Source organism: Acipenser ruthenus, chromosome 50 (genome assembly GCF_902713425.1).
Source record: "Acipenser ruthenus chromosome 50, fAciRut3.2 maternal haplotype, whole genome shotgun sequence".
Lineage (NCBI taxonomy): Eukaryota > Metazoa > Chordata > Actinopteri > Acipenseriformes > Acipenseridae > Acipenser > Acipenser ruthenus.
The window spans coordinates 3,182,592-3,200,857 of record NC_081238.1 but is presented as its reverse complement, the minus strand read 5'-3'; the positions used below and the strand labels follow the sequence as shown (position 1 = coordinate 3,200,857).

The window sequence follows — 18,266 nt, the reverse complement described above, 5'->3', positions numbered from 1 at the left end:
GCAAAGGCAGAGATGAAATCAGCTTTGTTAGCAGAAGAGTGACAGTTCCAGAGTGCACCAGAGAGTTTGCGGGAGGGGGGGAGAGGCAGAGAAATGAGGTTAGAGGGGTTGGAGGAGCAACAGCGGAGGGAGGGCAGAGGACGAGGACGGGAGGACAGAACAGGGATGTGAGAGACAGTCATAGCAGGACAAGCAAGACAAAAGGCACAGTAGGAGCAGTGGGGTGGAGGATACAGACCTGACTAGTAGATGGCTTCTTCCAGAGCGCTGTTAGGTTCGGATCTAGTCGAACAGCGTCTCAGCGCAGGCCTCTCCTCGCTGGACTCCCACAGCTAGACTCCCGGCTCTTTTGTTGAGGCTCTTCTGTTTGCTGGCGCTTCGTGCTGGCGCTAAAATAAGCTGCTTGAATAAATGTTGTTACCCCTGCTTGGCAAAAGAACCAACTAAACTGTGTGGAAACCAATCAAATAGCAAAATCAACTGCTAATCAATTTAGCCACTCACCTGGTACTAATCACACACAAACTCAGCCAATTCAAACACCACCTTACAATGTCACCAAATGTAGTAGTTACAATTACAAAAAGCAGGAACTTATCTATCTGCCTCTCTCCCTGGTTCCCTGTAGACACTTAACCTCCTTGTGCTCTGTCTTTCGGGTGAGACGTAGTTGTAAGTGACTCTGCAGCTGATGCATAGTTCACACACCCTAGTCTCTGTAAGTCGCCTTGGATAAAGGTGTCTGCTAAATAAACAAATAATAATAATAATAAATTCATTATATTACAGCTCCCTTTGATGCAATACCAAGCATTGCCTTCTAAGCCGCCATTAAGTGAAACCGCTTTCTAATGTGAAACAAATACTAACTCAATAACTTACACATTATGAAGGCACATTTGTATGGGATGCCATGTGTAAAAAAAAAAAAAAAAAAAAAAAGCATTAATATTTTGACGTCTTTTTTATCCAGATTTAACTTAAATCTTGTATTTTTTCCCCAGATTTATAAATGTTGTGGAAATAAATATATTTTTTAAATGTGTACATTCAGATATAATTGTTAAATCTTGTAACTAGATTTATAATTTAGCTTAATAATTAACTAAATAAAATATCTTCACAAGATTTAACATTTAGCTAAATATTTAAATAAATCTTAAATCTCTTAAGATTTAACATTGAGATGTTCTTGTATGGAATACAGTAACAAATAAAATAATAGGCAGGTTTTCTTTTCTGCCATTTAACAATGAATTGTATTTTAATGTAATTGTGCAGTGCTGTGCTATTTGTCATTCAAACAAAAGTTTTAAAAAGGATATGAGAAAAATAACTGGAGTTTGACGCTCCAGTGCCTTCTATACTCTTGTGTGGTAACATTAGAGGATCCTTTTTTTCTCAACCAAATATAAAATATCATTAACTGTAACACATTACATTTCTGGTGGTTACAGTTCTTTCAGGAAGACATGTGCATATAAACTATATAAAAAGTCATAATTATTGTAATCAAAAAGCGTACACTGCACCTCTCACTCGTTTTCAGCAAATTGTCTTGTAATTTGCCCAAACATCAATATGTTTCAACACAACTTTCAGAAGTATTGTAAGGTCCCTCAGGTCATAGAATATCATGTTTTATACATGTATCTCGAAGCAGAATACATAATAATAATACAATACTTAATTTAAATAAAAGTAAATCATTTTGAAAGAAAAAAAGGGACACATTTGTATGGTTCAAGTACTTTATGTTTATATATAAAAAAGGACACCAAGATTCCATTGTAAAAAAAAATGATTTTAATAATTTTTTTATAGGAAGAGATACAGCCAAAAAAAAAAAAAAAGAAGTGGTCTTGGGGAGCATCCCACTAAAAAACGCTTGGTCCTTAAAAGGGGTTAAATTGTACAGTCAAGTCTCATTAGAATTCTGATTACACAAACATCCTCATTTACTAAAAGGTAAATAAATCCCTTGCAAAATCTTTAGACTCCCCCCCCCCCCCCCCCCCAAAAAAAAACACACACACATGTTTATTTCTATTACCAGACTGCATTTTAGCCTATATTTTTGTGCTCTGTAATGATAGCTTAATCCATTAATAGTAATTAACTGTAATTTGTCACAAGAGTGTAAAACCTGTATGCCTCTCTGTACCCAAGATCCGTACACATGCTTGCTACACTTGCATTAGTTAGGGCAGTTTAAAAGCAAGCTCAAATAAAAGCATGGACAATGCACAGTGCAAAGCTACACGTTGCACAATATTCAGTGATTCAGCCACAGGACATTATCATTTTTTCATTAGTTCTAGAAACGTGATGAATTTACAAGTCAAATCATCCAGCTGATTGCCCAGTAAGGACGGTGCCGTCTCGTCTCTGGATGCTATATACCGGGTCAGGATACTCGTTCCAATCAATTTATTTATTTTCAGATTAATCAAGTTTAAATGCTAAACCCTGAAACTCATTTACCACACGAGTTACCGATTTCTCCTGACTGGTATATCAGATAAGCTGCGGAATAGTTTCCTTTCTGCATATTCCTGCTCCCAGGCTCTGTCTGCATTGGCAGAGTTAAACTAGACATGTTTGCGTCATCGCCCACTTTATTATTATTATTATTTATTTCTTAGCAGACGGCCTTATCCAGGGCGACTTACAATTGATACAAGATATCACATTACTTTTACATACAATTACCCTTTATGCAGTTGGGTTTTTACTGGAGCAATCAGGGTAAAGTACCTTGCTCAAGGGTACAGCAGCAGTGCCCCCCACCTGGGATTGAACCCATGGCCCTCCGGTCAAGAGTCCAGAGCCCTAACCACTACTCCAAGTGCATCTTTACCATTTAAAATACATGCTCTTAAGAGTGATATAGAACAATTATTATTAAACAGGAACTCATAATGCAAGATGTTTTTCCCCCCTGGATGAGTGAAAAGTCCCAATTGAACATGCGCTTTAAGGTTTTTGTCCTTTGTGAATTCGCTGGTGTTTTTTCCGGTCGCCTGAATCTCTAAAACTCTTCCCACAGTCAGAGCAGCAATAAGGTTTCTCTCCTGTGTGAATTCGCTGGTGTGTTTTTAGGTGTTGTGACTGTCTGAAGCTCTTCCCACAGTCAGAGCAGAAATATGGTTTCTCTCCTCTGTGAATTCCCTGGTGTGTTTTCAGCTGTCTTGAATGCTTGAAACTCTTCCCACAGTCAGAGCAGCAATACAGTTTCTCTTCTATGTGAATTCTCTGGTGTTTTTTCAGATCTCCTGAATGTCTGAAATTCTTCTCACAGTCAGAGCAGAAATACGGTTTCTCTCCTGTGTGAATTCGCTGGTGTAATTTCAGGTTTTCTGAATGTCTGAAACTCTTCCCACAGTCAGAGCAGCAATATGGTTTTTCTCCTGTGTGAATTCGCTGGTGTTTTTTCAGAGTTCCCGATTCCCTGAAACTCTTCCCACAGTCAGAGCAGGAATACGGTTTCTCTCCTGTGTGAATACGCTGGTGTCTTTTCAGGTATTCTGACATTCTGAAATGGTTCCCACAGTCAGAGCAGCAATATGGTTTTTCTCCTTTGTGAATTCGCTGGTGTGCTTTCAAATTTCCCGATTCCCTGAAACTCTGCCCACATTCAGAGCAGCGATACGGTTTCTTGCCTGTGTGAATATACTGGTGCTTTTTCAAGTGTTCTGAACGACTGAAACTCTTTCCACATTCAGAGCAGCGATACGGTTTCTCTCCTGTGTGAATTCGCTTGTGTTTTTCAAGGTGTGCTGACTGTCTGAAACTCTTCCCACAGTCAGAGCAGAGGTACGGTTTCTCTCCTGTGTGAATTCGCTTGTGTGCTTTTAGAATTCCCGAATCCCTGAAACTCTTCCCACAGTCAGAGCAGCGATACAGTTTCTCTCCTGTGTGAATTCGTTGGTGTTTTTCAAAATGCCCTAACTGGGTGAAACCTTTCCTACTGTCAGGATATTCTCCACTGCCCATCCTTGCTTTAGCTGTGGGACTGGAACCTAGAAAATATGAACAGGAAAGAAAGTATGAGGGGCTGCCTGTTATGAAATGTGGCTAGGTGGTAGAGTGGATTAAAGCATGTTAATTTTAGCTGTGCAGGCTTGCATTGGGTTACACCAGTTTATAAAAGCAAACAAACTTAAAACCAAAGCAATGTCAGTAAAGACTAATGTTGGTGAAACTGAGCACTGAGATCAAAATCTACTTCAAAGTTCTCCTACAACAATTCAGGTCTATTTCTATCCCGCCCCATCCCCAAACAATGACAACATTATATCTATATTTCAAGTTCACCAGTATTGAGTCCTATCTTGATCTGGTTTGAGTGGTAGTGGAAAAAACAAATACCTAGTAATCTTATATATATGCTCCCTCCGTCTCAAGCACACTGTGGATATCACGCAACCTAAAATGACAATGTCACAGCTACTGGAAGTCACTCACCTGCTAGACTGCATTCGGAATGGGAGCGCCCGCCTTCCTTTCCACCTCCTTGCGTGCTGTTGGGAGAGCCTTCCTCTCCAGTGCCTCGCTCTCTCATGCAGATCCTCTCCACCACCACGCTACACTCCCGCAGGCGTACAGACTTCAGCTCAGGGATGTTTGGTTTGAAGTCCTCGGATTCTTCCTTCCCTGGTTCCATATGGTCAAACTCTACTGTCAGACACTCCTGTTTAAATTCCAGTACCTCTTGTTTCACAGGAAGCAGTTCTTCTGTCTGGGGGATCTCCAATTCATTGTGCTCAGCTTTAATCTCAGAGACCTCTGTCTGACTTCTGTCACATTGCACCTCATAGAGCTCCTGTTTAACTGGGAGGGAAGCCAGCCCAGAGAACTCCACACTAAAGGGGACAAGTTCAGGGAACTCCTCTTTAATTGGGACAGATTCCATCTCCACACTGTCCATGGCATCACATGGGCATCTGTTTAGTAGCTGCTGAAAAAAAAAAAAACATTCCAACCATGTATTTATTTATTTAAACACAGTGCTAATAGAACCATTGAAGGGGCTGACAAAATCTGGCCTTAAATAGCTGGGGTGGTTTTACTATTGAAAGGACACAGAATCTCTAGTAATAAGCTTATAATACCAAAAGTTTACACAATTTAACCATTTCATTTATAATTCATTTTAGATTTCATTTATGCAAGCTGTTCTAATGTTTGTTTTGTAACAGTTACACACACAAATGTATGTGTTTGTGTGTAATATTATATATATAGTGTTCTGTGATACCTCATTTCAGGAGCCTCGATACGATACCATGCACAGTATCCTGATATGTAATACTATCATGATACTTTGGATCTTAGGTCCATTACATGTTAAATGGCTGCAAAATACCTTATACAGAGTTAATAATGCTACAGCAGAGTTAATAATGCTACAGCATGGTGGAATGCTTGCTGTTATATTATATAGACGTAGTGTCCGTTTAGTCAACAATGTTGAGACTAAACATAGTCCACTTGTTTGTTGTTCACAGAGACTGGGTAGCACATTCAGGATAGCTCAATTATATCCTTAAAATCATTTTAGACTTGATGTTGAAAAAGTTATTAAAAAAAGGCAAAAAATATAGCAGGGTGCGGTTTCTCTGTCACAATATATTATTATTATTATTATTATTTGTTTATTCAGCAGACGCCTTCATCCAAGGCGACTTACAGAGACTAGGGTGTGTGAAATATGCATCACCTGCAGAGTCACTTACAACTACGTCTCACCCGAAAAACGGAGCACAAGGAGGTTAAGTGACTTGCTCAGGGTCACACAATGAGTCAGTGGCTGAGGTGGGATTTGAACCGGGAACCTCCTGATTACAAGCCCTTTTCTTTAACCACTGGACCACACAGCCTCCATATTATATAAACACATTGGAACTCCATTTATTTTTATTTATTAGCGTTTATTGATGTATGCAATACAATATTACAAAGACAGTAATATTACAGAATATTTGACTGACAGCTTTACTCCTAGCAAAATACTTTCAGAATGCAATACACCATCCCATTTCCCTATCATTTTCTGTTCCCAAAAATAAATAAATACGAATAAAAAAAAATACTACAAAACTAAACGAGAAGACATTTTGACAGGAATAAGCTATTTAGCCCATCAGAGCTCTCAGTTTTTCTATAAACTAAGTTGTGTGTGTCTCGCAGCTAGAAATATCACAAGGTATTATTGCTAATTTATTCCACGCATTAATATTAAATAATGGTAGCTAAGTGATGCTAGTTTTCTGGGATTTCGAACAAAAAATACAATTCTATTATTTTTTTTTTTTACTTTAAAACTAAGCCTGTGTAATTTTTACTTTTCTTACATTAATAAAATACGTACCAACAAAAGTGGGTTTTTCTTTCCATAAACAATTCACTGTTGCAAGTCATGCTTTTGAATCTTGACAAAGTCCAACATAAGTCTTTTGTTTCAGTGAGGCAAAATATGTTTGCTGGGCTTCACCAAGTAACTTCCTCGAGAAAACTAATTTTACAGAATCTGCATCATTCTGCTATTCATACCATGAAATTAATCCTCATATGTGTTGTGCTGCTCACTTGACGTGTGCTGCACAGGTTTTAGACTGACGCATGCATCCTTGTGTGTGTGTATAATATAAATATATTTGTGTGTGTGTATACAGTGCCTTGCGAAAGTATTCGGCCCCCTTGAACTTTGCGACCTTTTGCCACATTTCAGGCTTCAAACATAAAGATATGAAACTGTAATTTTTTGTGAATAATCAACAACAAGTGGGACACAATCATGAAGTGGAATGAAATTTATTGGATATTTCAAACTTTTTTAACAAATAAAAAACTGAAAAATTGGGCGTGCAAAATTATTCAGCCCCTTTACTTTCAGTGCAGCAAACTCTCTCCAGAAGTTCAGTGAGGATCTCTGAATGATCCAATGTTGACCTAAATGACTAATGATGATAAATAGAATCCACCTGTGTGTAATCAAGTCTCCGTATAAATGCACCTGCACTGTGATAGTCTCAGAGGTCCGTTTAAAGCGCAGAGAGCATCATGAAGAACAAGGAACACACCAGGCAGGTCCGAGATACTGTTGTGGAGAAGTTTAAAGCCGGATTTGAATACAAAAAGATTTCCCAAGCTTTAAACATCCCAAGGAGCACTGTGCAAGCGATAATATTGAAATGGAAGGAGTATCAGACCACTGCAAATCTACCAAGACCTGGCCGTCCCTCTAAACTTTCAGCTCATACAAGGAGAAGACTGATCAGAGATGCAGCCAAGAGGCCCATGATCACTCTGGATGAACTGCAGAGATCTACAGCTGAGGTGGGAGACTCTGTCCATAGGACAACAATCAGTCGTATACTGCACAAATCTGGCCTTTATGGAAGAGTGGCAAGAAGAAAGCCATTTCTTAAAGATATCTATAAAAAGTGTCATTTACAGTTTGCCACAAGCCACCTGGGAGACACACCAAACATGTGGAAGAAGGTGCTCTGGTCAGATGAAACCAAAATCGAACTTTTTGGCAACAATGCAAAACGTTATGTTTGGCGTAAAAGCAACACAGCTCATCACCCTGAACACACCATCCCCACTGTCAAACATGGTTGTGGCAGCATCATGGTTTGGGCCTGCTTTTCTTCAGCAGGGACAGGGAAGATGGTTAAAATTGATGGGAAGATGGATGGAGCCAAATACAGGACCATTCTGGAAGAAAACCTGATGGAGTCTGCAAAAGACCTGAGACTGGGACGGAGATTTGTCTTCCAACAAGACAATGATCCAAAACATAAAGCAAAATCTACAATGGAATGGTTCACAAATAAACATATCCAGGTGTTAGAATGGCCAAGTCAAAGTCCAGACCTGAATCCAATCGAGAATCTGTGGAAAGAACTGAAAACTGCTGTTCACAAATGCTCTCCATCCAACCTCACTGAGCTCGAGCTGTTTTGCAAGGAGGAATGGGCAAAAATTTCAGTCTCTCGATGTGCAAAACTGATAGAGACATACCCCAAGCGACTTACAGCTGTAATCGCAGCAAAAGGTGGCGCTACAAAGTATTAACTTAAGGGGGCTGAATAATTTTGCACGCCCAATTTTTCAGTTTTTTATTTGTTAAAAAAGTTTGAAATATCCAATAAATTTCGTTCCACTTCATGATTGTGTCCCACTTGTTGTTGATTCTTCACAAAAAATTACAGTTTCATATCTTTATGTTTGAAGCCTGAAATGTGGCAAAAGGTCGCAAAGTTCAAGGGGGCCGAATACTTTCGCAAGGCACTGTATATATGAATGGGGTGCGGATAAATTGCCCCAGTTGTAGCATTCAAAAGAGAAGCTAATTTAGGCGATATTTTAGTTCACAGTAAGCATAAAAGAATAACTAACAGCATAGGTTCTACAAATACTTGCACTAGTACATGTAAAGTGTGTAAATACATGGAAAAAAGTAAAGAATATAATAAAACTCAACCTCAAACTCAACCTCTCTAAATCTGACCTCCTTTTCTTTCCCTCCTCCTCCCCCTCCTCTGATCTCTCTATCTCTGTTCCTCTGGAATCTACCACACTCTCTCCCTCTTCCTCAGCTAAGAACCTTGGAGTCACCCTGGACCCCTGCCTCTCTTATTCCCAGCACATCTCCACTCTGGCACGCACTTGCCGATTCTTCCTGAGCAACATCCGAAGAATCCGACCCTTCCTCACCAACTATGCTACCCAGCTCCTGGTCCAGGCCCTGGTACTCTCCCGCCTAGACTACTGCAACTCCCTCCTGGCTGGCCTCCCTGCGTCCGCCACCCGTCCGCTCCAGCTCATCCATAACTCTGCTGCCCGCCTGGTGTTCTCTCTGCCTCTCTTCGCCCACGCTACTCCACTACTCTGCTCGCTCCACTGGCTCCCGATCACCGCTCGCATCCAGTTCAAGACTCTTGTACTAGCCTACAGATGCCTTGACCAGACTGCACCCAGCTACCTCCAGACCCTCATCTCTCCCTACACCCCCACTCGACCTCTCCGCTCCGCCTGCACTAGAAGACTAGCTCTACCTCCGCTACGCTCCCCTGCCTCCAGAGCCCGCTCCTTCTCCACCCTTGCTCCGCAGTGGTGGAATGACCTTCCTACAGATGTCAGGACTGCCCAGTCCCTGACCACATTCCGGCACCTCCTTAAGACTCACCTCTTCAAGGAGCACCTGTAGAACTCCTCTGTTTGTATCCTGGGACACTATCGCCCTTCATGTAAATGTGCTTTATTTTGCTCTTATCTGCCCCCTATTTTACTGCATTTAATCCTGTACTTCAGAATACTGTAATCTGCCAAGTGTTTAACCTGTAGTACTTTGTATTTAATCATATCCTGATGTAACTATCACTATTTAATCATATCCTGATGTAACTATCACTATTATCTGCTGTATTATTGAATTGTGGTTTGTCACACTTGAACAAAAGTTATTGTATTTCTTGCTCTTATTGTATTACTTGTATTGTAACACTTGAAATGTATTTGCTTACGATTGTAAGTCGCCCTGGATAAGGGCGTCTGCTAAGAAATAAATAATAATAATAATAAAAACAGAAGAACACCACATATCCACTGAAAACGAATACCTATTGTAAAAATAGCAATGTTTATGGAATAGCCTATGAAAAATGTGATGAAATAAAATATGTTGGAGAGACTGGAACTACTTTATATAAAATAATTCAGAACCACCTTTCATTAATTAGAATTAAGAAAATTAATGAACCAATAGTTCAGCACTTCACCAGTCAAGGACATGACAAATGATTATAAATATAATTTATAGTATTAGAGCAGCTAAAATTAGACAATGCGACATATAGAAGAATAAATGAAAGTACATGGATAAATAGACTGAACATGATTATGCCAGCGGGATTCAACAGAAAAGAAAAAGCTAATTAACTCCAATAAATACATAACATATAAATGAATGAATGAATAAATAAAATAAATAAATAAATAAATAAATAAATTCATTCATTCTGACGTTGTGAATGCTGATGCACTGGGGCGGCCAAATCAAGGCTGATCCTCAGAGCCAGCATTGCATGATTATATAAACTTATTCTAATTAACATTAGTTAGTATAAATATGAATACAGATTTAACCCTTTCCGTTCCAATGTCGGACCCTGTCCGACATGATCAAAAAGACGTATAACAAAGGTCTCTAGTTGTTTTTTCTCCAGAAAAAGCAGATAAAACCATTCAATGGCCGAGTGAGACCGATAGGAGCTGAAAGAAGCCGAAAAAAAAGGGGTGGATCTGAGCAATACACATAGCCCCGGCACCACAGAGATAACACAGACATAAACAAGATAGCTGCTTCCAAATCCAGCCCTCAAAGAATATCATGGACATTTGCCAAGCTTTGCGAGATGTCATAGTAATAAAATAAATGACTTGGATTGCATTATTGAGGAGTTCGGTGATAAAACGAGTGATAAGGAGATGATTTAAATCAGTATGCACGACTATGAAGAGGTATGTGAAAAATACAGAGAATAAGGGGTGGAGCAGGGCTGGAGATGCAGTACCGAGTGTCCTGTTGATATGCAGTGCCTTTTAAACCTATTTTACTGTGAAAAAAGAAAAGTTTTAAATAGCGCGTCTAAAATAAACTGTGCTTGTGAAAATAAATTGGACAGCTGGCTGTGGTCCGTGAACGGCGGCGGCCTTATGTCGGAGGAGCAAACGCAATGCGCATGGTTCCGCAACACGAAGAACCTGTCAATCCGGGACTGAGACACCTGCCCCTCCCTCACCCTGGTGTCAGTGAAGGCGGAGGCGTCCGGGTGTTGCCATCGCCAGATATCGACCAGAGTGTGCAGAGTGATCAGCTCCCTCAGAGCTGCCGATGAAAGCGGGTAGGGTTCTTGCCCCATCCAGTCCGCGCCCTCGAGGGTGCATTTGAAATCCCCCCCTCCCCCCACACCCCGAGGGCCACAAGCTCGTCGGCGCTGATGATAGTCATGTAGGTCGACATCCAGCGAAACAACTGGACCCCCAGACTGAGCGTACATGTTCAAGAGGTGAACGATAGCGTCTCCGTCCTGGATCCGGTGGTGTCACAGACGGCCCGGCACGACGTTTACCACAGAGTACCATGGGAAGAAAGGACCGGGAGAAGAATGTCGACACCGCACAAGACAATTCAGTGAGGTGGAGGAACAACACTCCCCCCTCCACGCCCCCACTCCAGAAGCCAGTTGGCTTTAGCCTCTGGAGTTGTGTGGGTTTCCTGCAGGAAGCACACAGAGTAACCTCCTTTTTTCAGATAGGAGATTACCAGGGCCCTGCAAAAACGGTCCTTGCACCCCTTGACGTTCACATTACCGATGTGATACATGGTCTTCTGTCACGATTTGTTGGCGACACTCACGGGAGATCCCGAGTTCTCCCGAAGTTCACCAACCGGTTGTGTAACTTACGGGCTCGAATGTGCATGTTCAAGCCTGAAGTTTTATTGGTGTGGCTGGCCCTGCGGAAGGATCTCACAGAGTTTAGAATCCTCTGAAAATCTCCCCCATTTGTCCAGGGCCAGCTGTACCTTGTCCCTGCGGTGGATGGTCTCAGGCCCGTCCTCTGTCCGCGGAGGGAGGGATCTACCCTCTCAGGTTCTTCCCCTCCCTCTGGTCGGGTAGTGGCAGTCACTGGACCAGGCTCCGCCATCTCTGCAGAGCCCGGGACCACCTCAGACGTTGGTTAAGTTTCTCACCCAAGTAGTAGCACAAGGACCACGACCCTTGTTGCCAGCAGAGGGGGCAACCTGAGGCGGTTGTTCTTTCAGAGGCCCTTCCTGTGCCCCCTCAGTGGTGGGCTGTGGACCGGTTTTCTGGTCTTTCTGTTCCGGGGGAAGGGATCTCCCCCAAGAGCACTACCTTGTGCGCTCTCTGGTTCTTCTGCTACCTCCGGCCCCTCAGTGGGGGTTGCTTGCATGGGCTCCGTGTTGTCTGCAGAGCCAACGCCTGCGGAGGTGTTTCTTCCACCCCCTTCTCGGCAACACAGGGTTCAGGACCCGTGTCACTGCTGGAAGGGGATGGAGCCCGAGGCAGTTGTTCTTTTGGGGGCCCCTCCTGGGCCCCCTCGGCGACCCCCGCTGCAGTTGGCCCCTCTGTGGTAGATTCAGGGTCGGCTTCAGGGTCTCTTGTGTTTTCAGGAGGGGATCTACCCCGAGGGTGCTGCCTGCCCCTCAGGGTTCCCCCCCCCCTACCTCCGGCCTCTCTTAGGGGGCCTCTTCCTCAGCGGAGCCCTGAACCACCTTGGGGGATGATCTTTTTCCCCCTCTGCGGCAGCACAAGGGCCGGGACCCTCGTCACCAGAAGAGGGGTACACTGAGGCAGTTGCTTTTGTTTTGCAGGACCCCTAGTGCAAGGCCAGTTTTTGTGCACTTGTGTGCACACGTGGGAAGGCGCACCTGTGCCTTGTTTTTCCCCCCGATGCTACTGGAGGCGGACCCCTGCCTTGTTGCGGCAGTGGGGATGTAGCGCCTTGCTCCTCTCCCAGAGGGTGAGGTGCTTAGTTTTACGGGATGCTTTACCGCCCTGCCTCACAGGGGGTTCCAGCGAGAGTCTGTTTTTCTGGGACTCCCCCAGACCCACCACCAGCTGTTGCAGAGGTGGGCTTTGCCGCCCGCTGCTTGTCCCCCCCCCTTGTTTTTGAAAGGGGGGGGGGCTGCTCTGCTCGTCGCCACCTGTGCTCGCTCATTTCTTTCTTTCTCTCTTTCTCTTTTATTTATGTATTTATTTTATTTTTCATTTGTAATAAAGAAACAAATACACAGACACACCCCTGCACTGACAAAAGCTCACAGAGCAGGGGTACACTCACACTGTACAAAAAAACAAACAGCCACCTACACGCAAATAATGAGCAGTGCAGGGGCACAAAGACAAAAGAAATACTGATGAATTATGTTACTAAAAAAATTCCTTTTCTTAAAAGAAAAATAAACAATGAAAAAACAAAACAAAGTTGAAGGTAATTATTTTAAAAACCTTTAACTAAAAAATAAGGAAATAGGGCAGAGCAAATATGTCTGCCCTTCCCCCACTCTGCATAAGGCAGAATCAGGAGATTAAACTAAATTTTAAAAACTAAAACAGTTTTGAGATTAAAAGTAACAAAAAAGTGCTTTTTAATAATAAAAAAAATTGAGCAAAGAAATGTAAATTGTTTAAATGAAGAGAACAGTACACAGAAACAAAACAAAACACAAACAAAGGCAAAATGGCCACCCTCCTACACTTGCAAACAAATGGAAGTGCAGGGAGAACAAAAGAGAAAAGAAAAAACACTAACCAATAAAACCAAACGATTTAACAAAAAAAGGTGCCCTTCTACTTTAGGAAGAATAAAATGTAAAAAGATTTTGAAAACAAAAAAAAAAAATTAAATAACTGTTTTAATTGTTTTTATTTCACTGCTGGAAGAGGTCTGGAAAAGGGTGACCTTTCAGTAGCAGTAGCAGCAATAATAATAAATATTTTTGTTATGGAGGCCTATATTTATAGAACGTTCATTTTAGAGTGCTTATGTGAAAGGATATGTAAAAAAGAAGAACCTAAATAAATTCAGTTAAAATCAATAAAAATTACAGATAATTGTTCTGCAACATTTAAGTATATAAGCAATAAGACCCTCCGCATCAGGCATTAGCAGGCATTCTACGACTAGATAAGATTAATAGATGAGCTACTACTCAGTGTTCAACAGTGTGCGGAGGCAAACTTCAGATGTAAATGAACTGTACTAAACTGAGTTAATCAAAACATGTTTGTACTGTATTTGAAAACAGTATATCCGGCGATACCCATTGCTTACCACACCATCTATCTCTTATCCCCTTTCACTATGCTAGGCCCCTTTTCAGTCCCCGATATTTTCCTCTCAGTATAGTTATGTTTTCACTGCGGTCTTTTTTTAACAAACCACAAGGAATTGTATGAAGGTTAATAAGTAAATGTGAACTAAAAAACAAACAGAAAACTTATTAAAATCATGTATGTTAAAGGACTTGCCGGGAATATCCTCTCTTTCCTTATCCAGGACGACTTACAATTGTTACAAGATATCACATTATTTTTACATACAATTACCCATTTATACAGTTGGGTTTTTACTGGAGCAATCTAGGTAAAGTACCTTGCTCAAGGGTACAGCAGCAGTGTCCCCCACCTGGGATTGAACCCACGACCCTCCGGTCAAGAGTCCAGAGCCCTAACCACTACTCCACACTGCTGCACACTGTATTATGTACATATTTCATGTAATAGTTATAAAGTACAATGCTTATGGGGCTGTCAGGTCTTGTTTTCAAAAGATATCGGACATTGTATTACAAACCAATGGAATACAGTGTGTATGTATGTGTGTATTTAATAGAGAGAGAATACATGCATGTCTCCAGTCATATGCGGTTTTCACTATCACGTCGCCTTACGTTCTAGCCAAAATTATAGACCTGTATTTTCACACAGAGAATTGTGAGTGTCTGAAACCAACTCCCTAGTAATGTTGTTGAAGCTGACACCCTGGGATCCTTCAAGAAGCTGCTTGATGAGATTCTGGGATCAATAAGCTACAAACAACCAAACGAGCAAGATGGGCTGAATGGCCTCCTCTCGTTTGTAAACTTTCTTATGTTCTATTAGTACTGCTATAGACTTGTTTTCCCTAGATTAGTACAAATATTTAATAAAAACAAACCCCCAAAGTGTCACTCAAAACGAGAGGCATATTGTACATTTTTCCAATAAACACATTTAAAAAAAACACGTTTCTTATCTTGCTTATGTTTTAAAACAGCACGGTGTCTAGATATCCTGTTTACAATCCACAATAATGCGCGCACAGAGTGTCGGGAAGGTTTGTAGTCTGTGTCGACATGAAGGGGTCCTGCTATTTACACGCGGACACACACACTATTATCGACACACACTATTGACAATCCTATTACCACTACCTGTGTTTCGAGGGTGGGTTGGAGACGGGACGGACGGACACACATTCACTCACTATTATCAATGCTTACTTCAATTACCTGTGTTGTGTGTGATAGAAAGATTATATATAATCACATTAATGAAGTTACGTTTAGTTAGACTTTTCTACTTGTAAAGCACTCCACTAAAACGCAATAAAGTACATCGGCTCAAATGATACAACTGCACTGAAAGACTTGTGTGTACTTCCAAACAAAACTTTTCATTTTTGTACACTGGAGTTATACCTCTTCAAACACACACACACACACACACACACATATATATATATATATAACAACGTTGCCTCATTTTCGATTCATTTCACCAGCGCCTTTAAAGTTTATTTGTTACAATTGAATCGGCCTTGTTCATTTCGTAAACAAAGCCTGGGTCTGCAACACCCGTGCGTCGCAAACAACTAAACTTTATTTAAAAAAGAAAATGCAACTAACTTTTTTTTTTTATCGTCCACGAGTAGCAAAGTGTAGTACAGCACCGTTTACATATGGATGAGTCGATTTTTAAGTTCTGATGTTTGAAATCCGTCGCTGTATCTTTAAAATACCTGCACGCAATGAGGTTAAAGCTGCCGCACCCTGGCACCACCGAGCAGTAAATATGTGCGCACACACTGACTCCACCCCTACAAAGACGCGCATTAGTATGGAGCGCCGTTTGTGCCAAAACTAGTCATCAATTAACTCATCAGTTCGTGCACAAATTCATAAATGTATTCGTCCATCAATTCAGAAATGAATTTGTCAATTCATCCATGCGAAAGGCTTGACGGGTTTCTGGGTGAACTGATTCCTCCACGATTGAACTGCGAATTAATGAATTGAAAGGTGAATTGTAACCAATGAGAATCTAGTCTCAAGCAATTCTGCTTCAGCCAGTAACCTTGCAGCTTACTAGAAAAGGGATTTCAATCACCCACTAAAAAAAACCCTCTTTACTTTGGTGCATACTGAAGCCCTGAATAACATGAAAAAAAAACAAAAACTGAGATAATAATAATAATAATAAATGATTATTATTATTATTATTATTATTATTATTATTATTATTATTATTATTATTATTATTATTACCAAATATAGAATTACAATAAATTAATAAGAAAGCAGTATTCTAATAAGAAAAAGTTTGCAGAATGCATTAGTGCAGTGGGATGGAAGGGTATAGCTGGGGATGCACTGCTGTATCCAGCCTGCTGTAAATCAGTGAGTGAGATCAGAGGGGTAGATCGCTGTGATCATTGAGATCAGAGGGGTAGATCAGTGAGATCAGAGGGGTAGATCAGTGTTATCAGTGAGATAAGAGGGGTAGATCAGTGTGATCAGTGAGATCAGAGGGGTAGATCAGTGTGATCAGTGAGATCAGAAGGGTAGATCGGTGTGATCAGTGAGATCAGAAGGGTAGATCGGTGTGTAGAGTGAGATCAGAGGGGTAGATCAGTGTGATCAGTGAGATCAGAGGGGTAGATCAGTGTGATCAGTGAGATCAGAAGGGTAGATCGGTGTGTAGAGTGAGATCAGAGGGGTAGATCAGTGTGATCAGTGAGATCAGAGGGGTAGATCAGTGAGATTAGAGGGGTAGATCAGTGTGTAGAGTGAGATCAGAGGGGTAGATCGGTGTGTAGAGTGAGATCTGAGGGGTAGATCAGTGTGTTGAGTGAGATCAGAGGGGTAGATCAGTGTGATCAGTGAGATCAGAGGGGTAGATCAGTGAGATCAGAGGGGTAGATCTTGTTATCAGTGAGATAAGAGGGGTAGATCAGTGTGATCAGTGAGATCAGAGGGGTAGATCAGTGTGATCAGTGAGATCAGAAGGGTAGATCGGTGTGTAGAGTGAGATCAGAGGGGTAGATCAGTGTGATCAGTGAGATCAGAGGGGTAGATCAGTGAGATTAGAGGGGTAGATCAGTGTGTAGAGTGAGATCAGAGGGGTAGATCGGTGTGTAGAGTGAGATCTGAGGGGTAGATCAGTGTGTTGAGTGAGATCAGAGGGGTAGATCAGTGTGATCAGTGAGATCAGAGGGGTAGATCAGTGTGTAGAGTGAGATCAGAGGGGTAGATCAGTGTGATCAGTGAGATCAGAGGGGTAGATCAGTGTGTAGAGTGAGATCAGAGGGGTAGATTTGTGTGATCAGTGACTCTACAAAGCTGGTAATTGCCAAGACATCAACATAGCTACCAGTATTCATGGGTCACCCATAAATAACACAGCGATACAAATGTTTAAACAAATGTGTGTTAAGAGAAAAACCATAAGAAAACTATTTTATTCAGGACTCTATTAGTTCCAATATGACATAAGCAGATAAAACTACACGGCATCTCATTTGTGACTCAAAATAGATAAGGTCGTGTTTTACACTGTTCTATGGAAGCCCATATGTATTCTTTAATTATATAATCAATATCGTGAACGTTACTCTACTGAAAAAAATACCTTTGTACCCCAATGCAGTTAATATAGGTGGAATTTCCATGTGTGCTTTTTGTTAGCTGGAGACATTTGCTGGAGTAAAATGTCTCGTGCTAAATGCTTTTTCGTGTTTCCATTAGCTCAGTTCATTTTACTTGAGAAAACCTGACTTTTCACTCGACATCATGCAAATGAATGGGAAAGGTGGGGGTTGATATGTAAATGAGCTGAGCGTAAAGTTCTCGTGCTGTTTTCTCAGAGGGCTCCTGTAAATGTTGTGCGTTAACAGTGCCATGAGAGGATGCTGTAGATGAGGCGTATGAGAGGAAGAAACTGCGGTATGCTCAACTAGCCACTGAAGCGGAACAGCGAGGATAGAGAGTCTGGGTTTACCCAGTGGAGGTGGGTTGTCGAGGATTTGTGGCACGCTCTACAACCCTGTTTTTCAGAGACGTCGGATTCAGTGGCCAAGAGTTGTGTCGCACAGCGAAGAACTTATCTGAAGCAGCAGAGAGGAGCAGCAACTGACTGTGGTTGAAACGGAAAGATTCTGGCTGGGGATCTCAAGCACAATAGAAAGAAAGAAACGCTGATGTACAGGTAGGTAAGCTGGGCTAAGTTGAGTGGGGGACGGAGGGGGGTGATGCTGGGATGCCAGAATCACCGTCGAGCCCTCTTGAGGTGTCGTGGGCTAGTGAACGAGGATGGTAGGTGCCACTTGAAGACCCCAGAGATGTACCCTATTTAGCTCAATCCAGACGGTTGTCATGCTGATGTGCTGGGGAGACCGCACTGTGGTAT

The 18,266-nt window shown here is 41.7% G+C and overlaps 1 protein-coding gene across 2 annotated transcripts; it reads right to left on the bottom strand.

Annotated features, from left to right (window-relative positions):
* Positions 1 to 2,010: 2,010 nt before the first annotated feature.
* On the bottom strand, positions 2,011 to 15,665 carry LOC117407901 (zinc finger protein 501-like). 2 transcript variants are annotated; one of them, XM_059015492.1, is made up of 3 exons: positions 15,488 to 15,665; positions 4,468 to 4,960; positions 2,011 to 4,022 (listed from the first exon to the last, which is right to left on the bottom strand). In XM_059015492.1, exons 2-3 carry the CDS (start codon positions 4,928 to 4,930, stop codon positions 2,977 to 2,979), a joined length of 1,509 nt encoding a protein of 502 aa, XP_058871475.1. In that variant the 5' UTR covers positions 4,931 to 4,960; positions 15,488 to 15,665; the 3' UTR covers positions 2,011 to 2,976. The 2 variants fall into 2 exon arrangements, with proteins under 2 accessions (XP_058871475.1, XP_058871476.1); XM_059015493.1 differs by having other exon boundaries at positions 4,468 to 4,957.
* Between the last annotated feature and the right edge of the window lie 2,601 nt (positions 15,666 to 18,266).

What these genes read in the sequence shown, in the direction of transcription:
- LOC117407901 (XM_059015492.1), bottom strand. Translation starts at nt 4,930, where the DNA reads ATGGACAGTGTGGAGATGGAATCTGTCCCAATTAAAGAGGAGTTCCCT. An exon ending in TTCCGAATGCAGTCTAGCAG is followed by an intron (nt 4,023 to 4,467) that starts GTGAGTGACTTC and finishes CATATTTTCTAG; the next exon opens with GTTCCAGTCCCACAGCTAAA.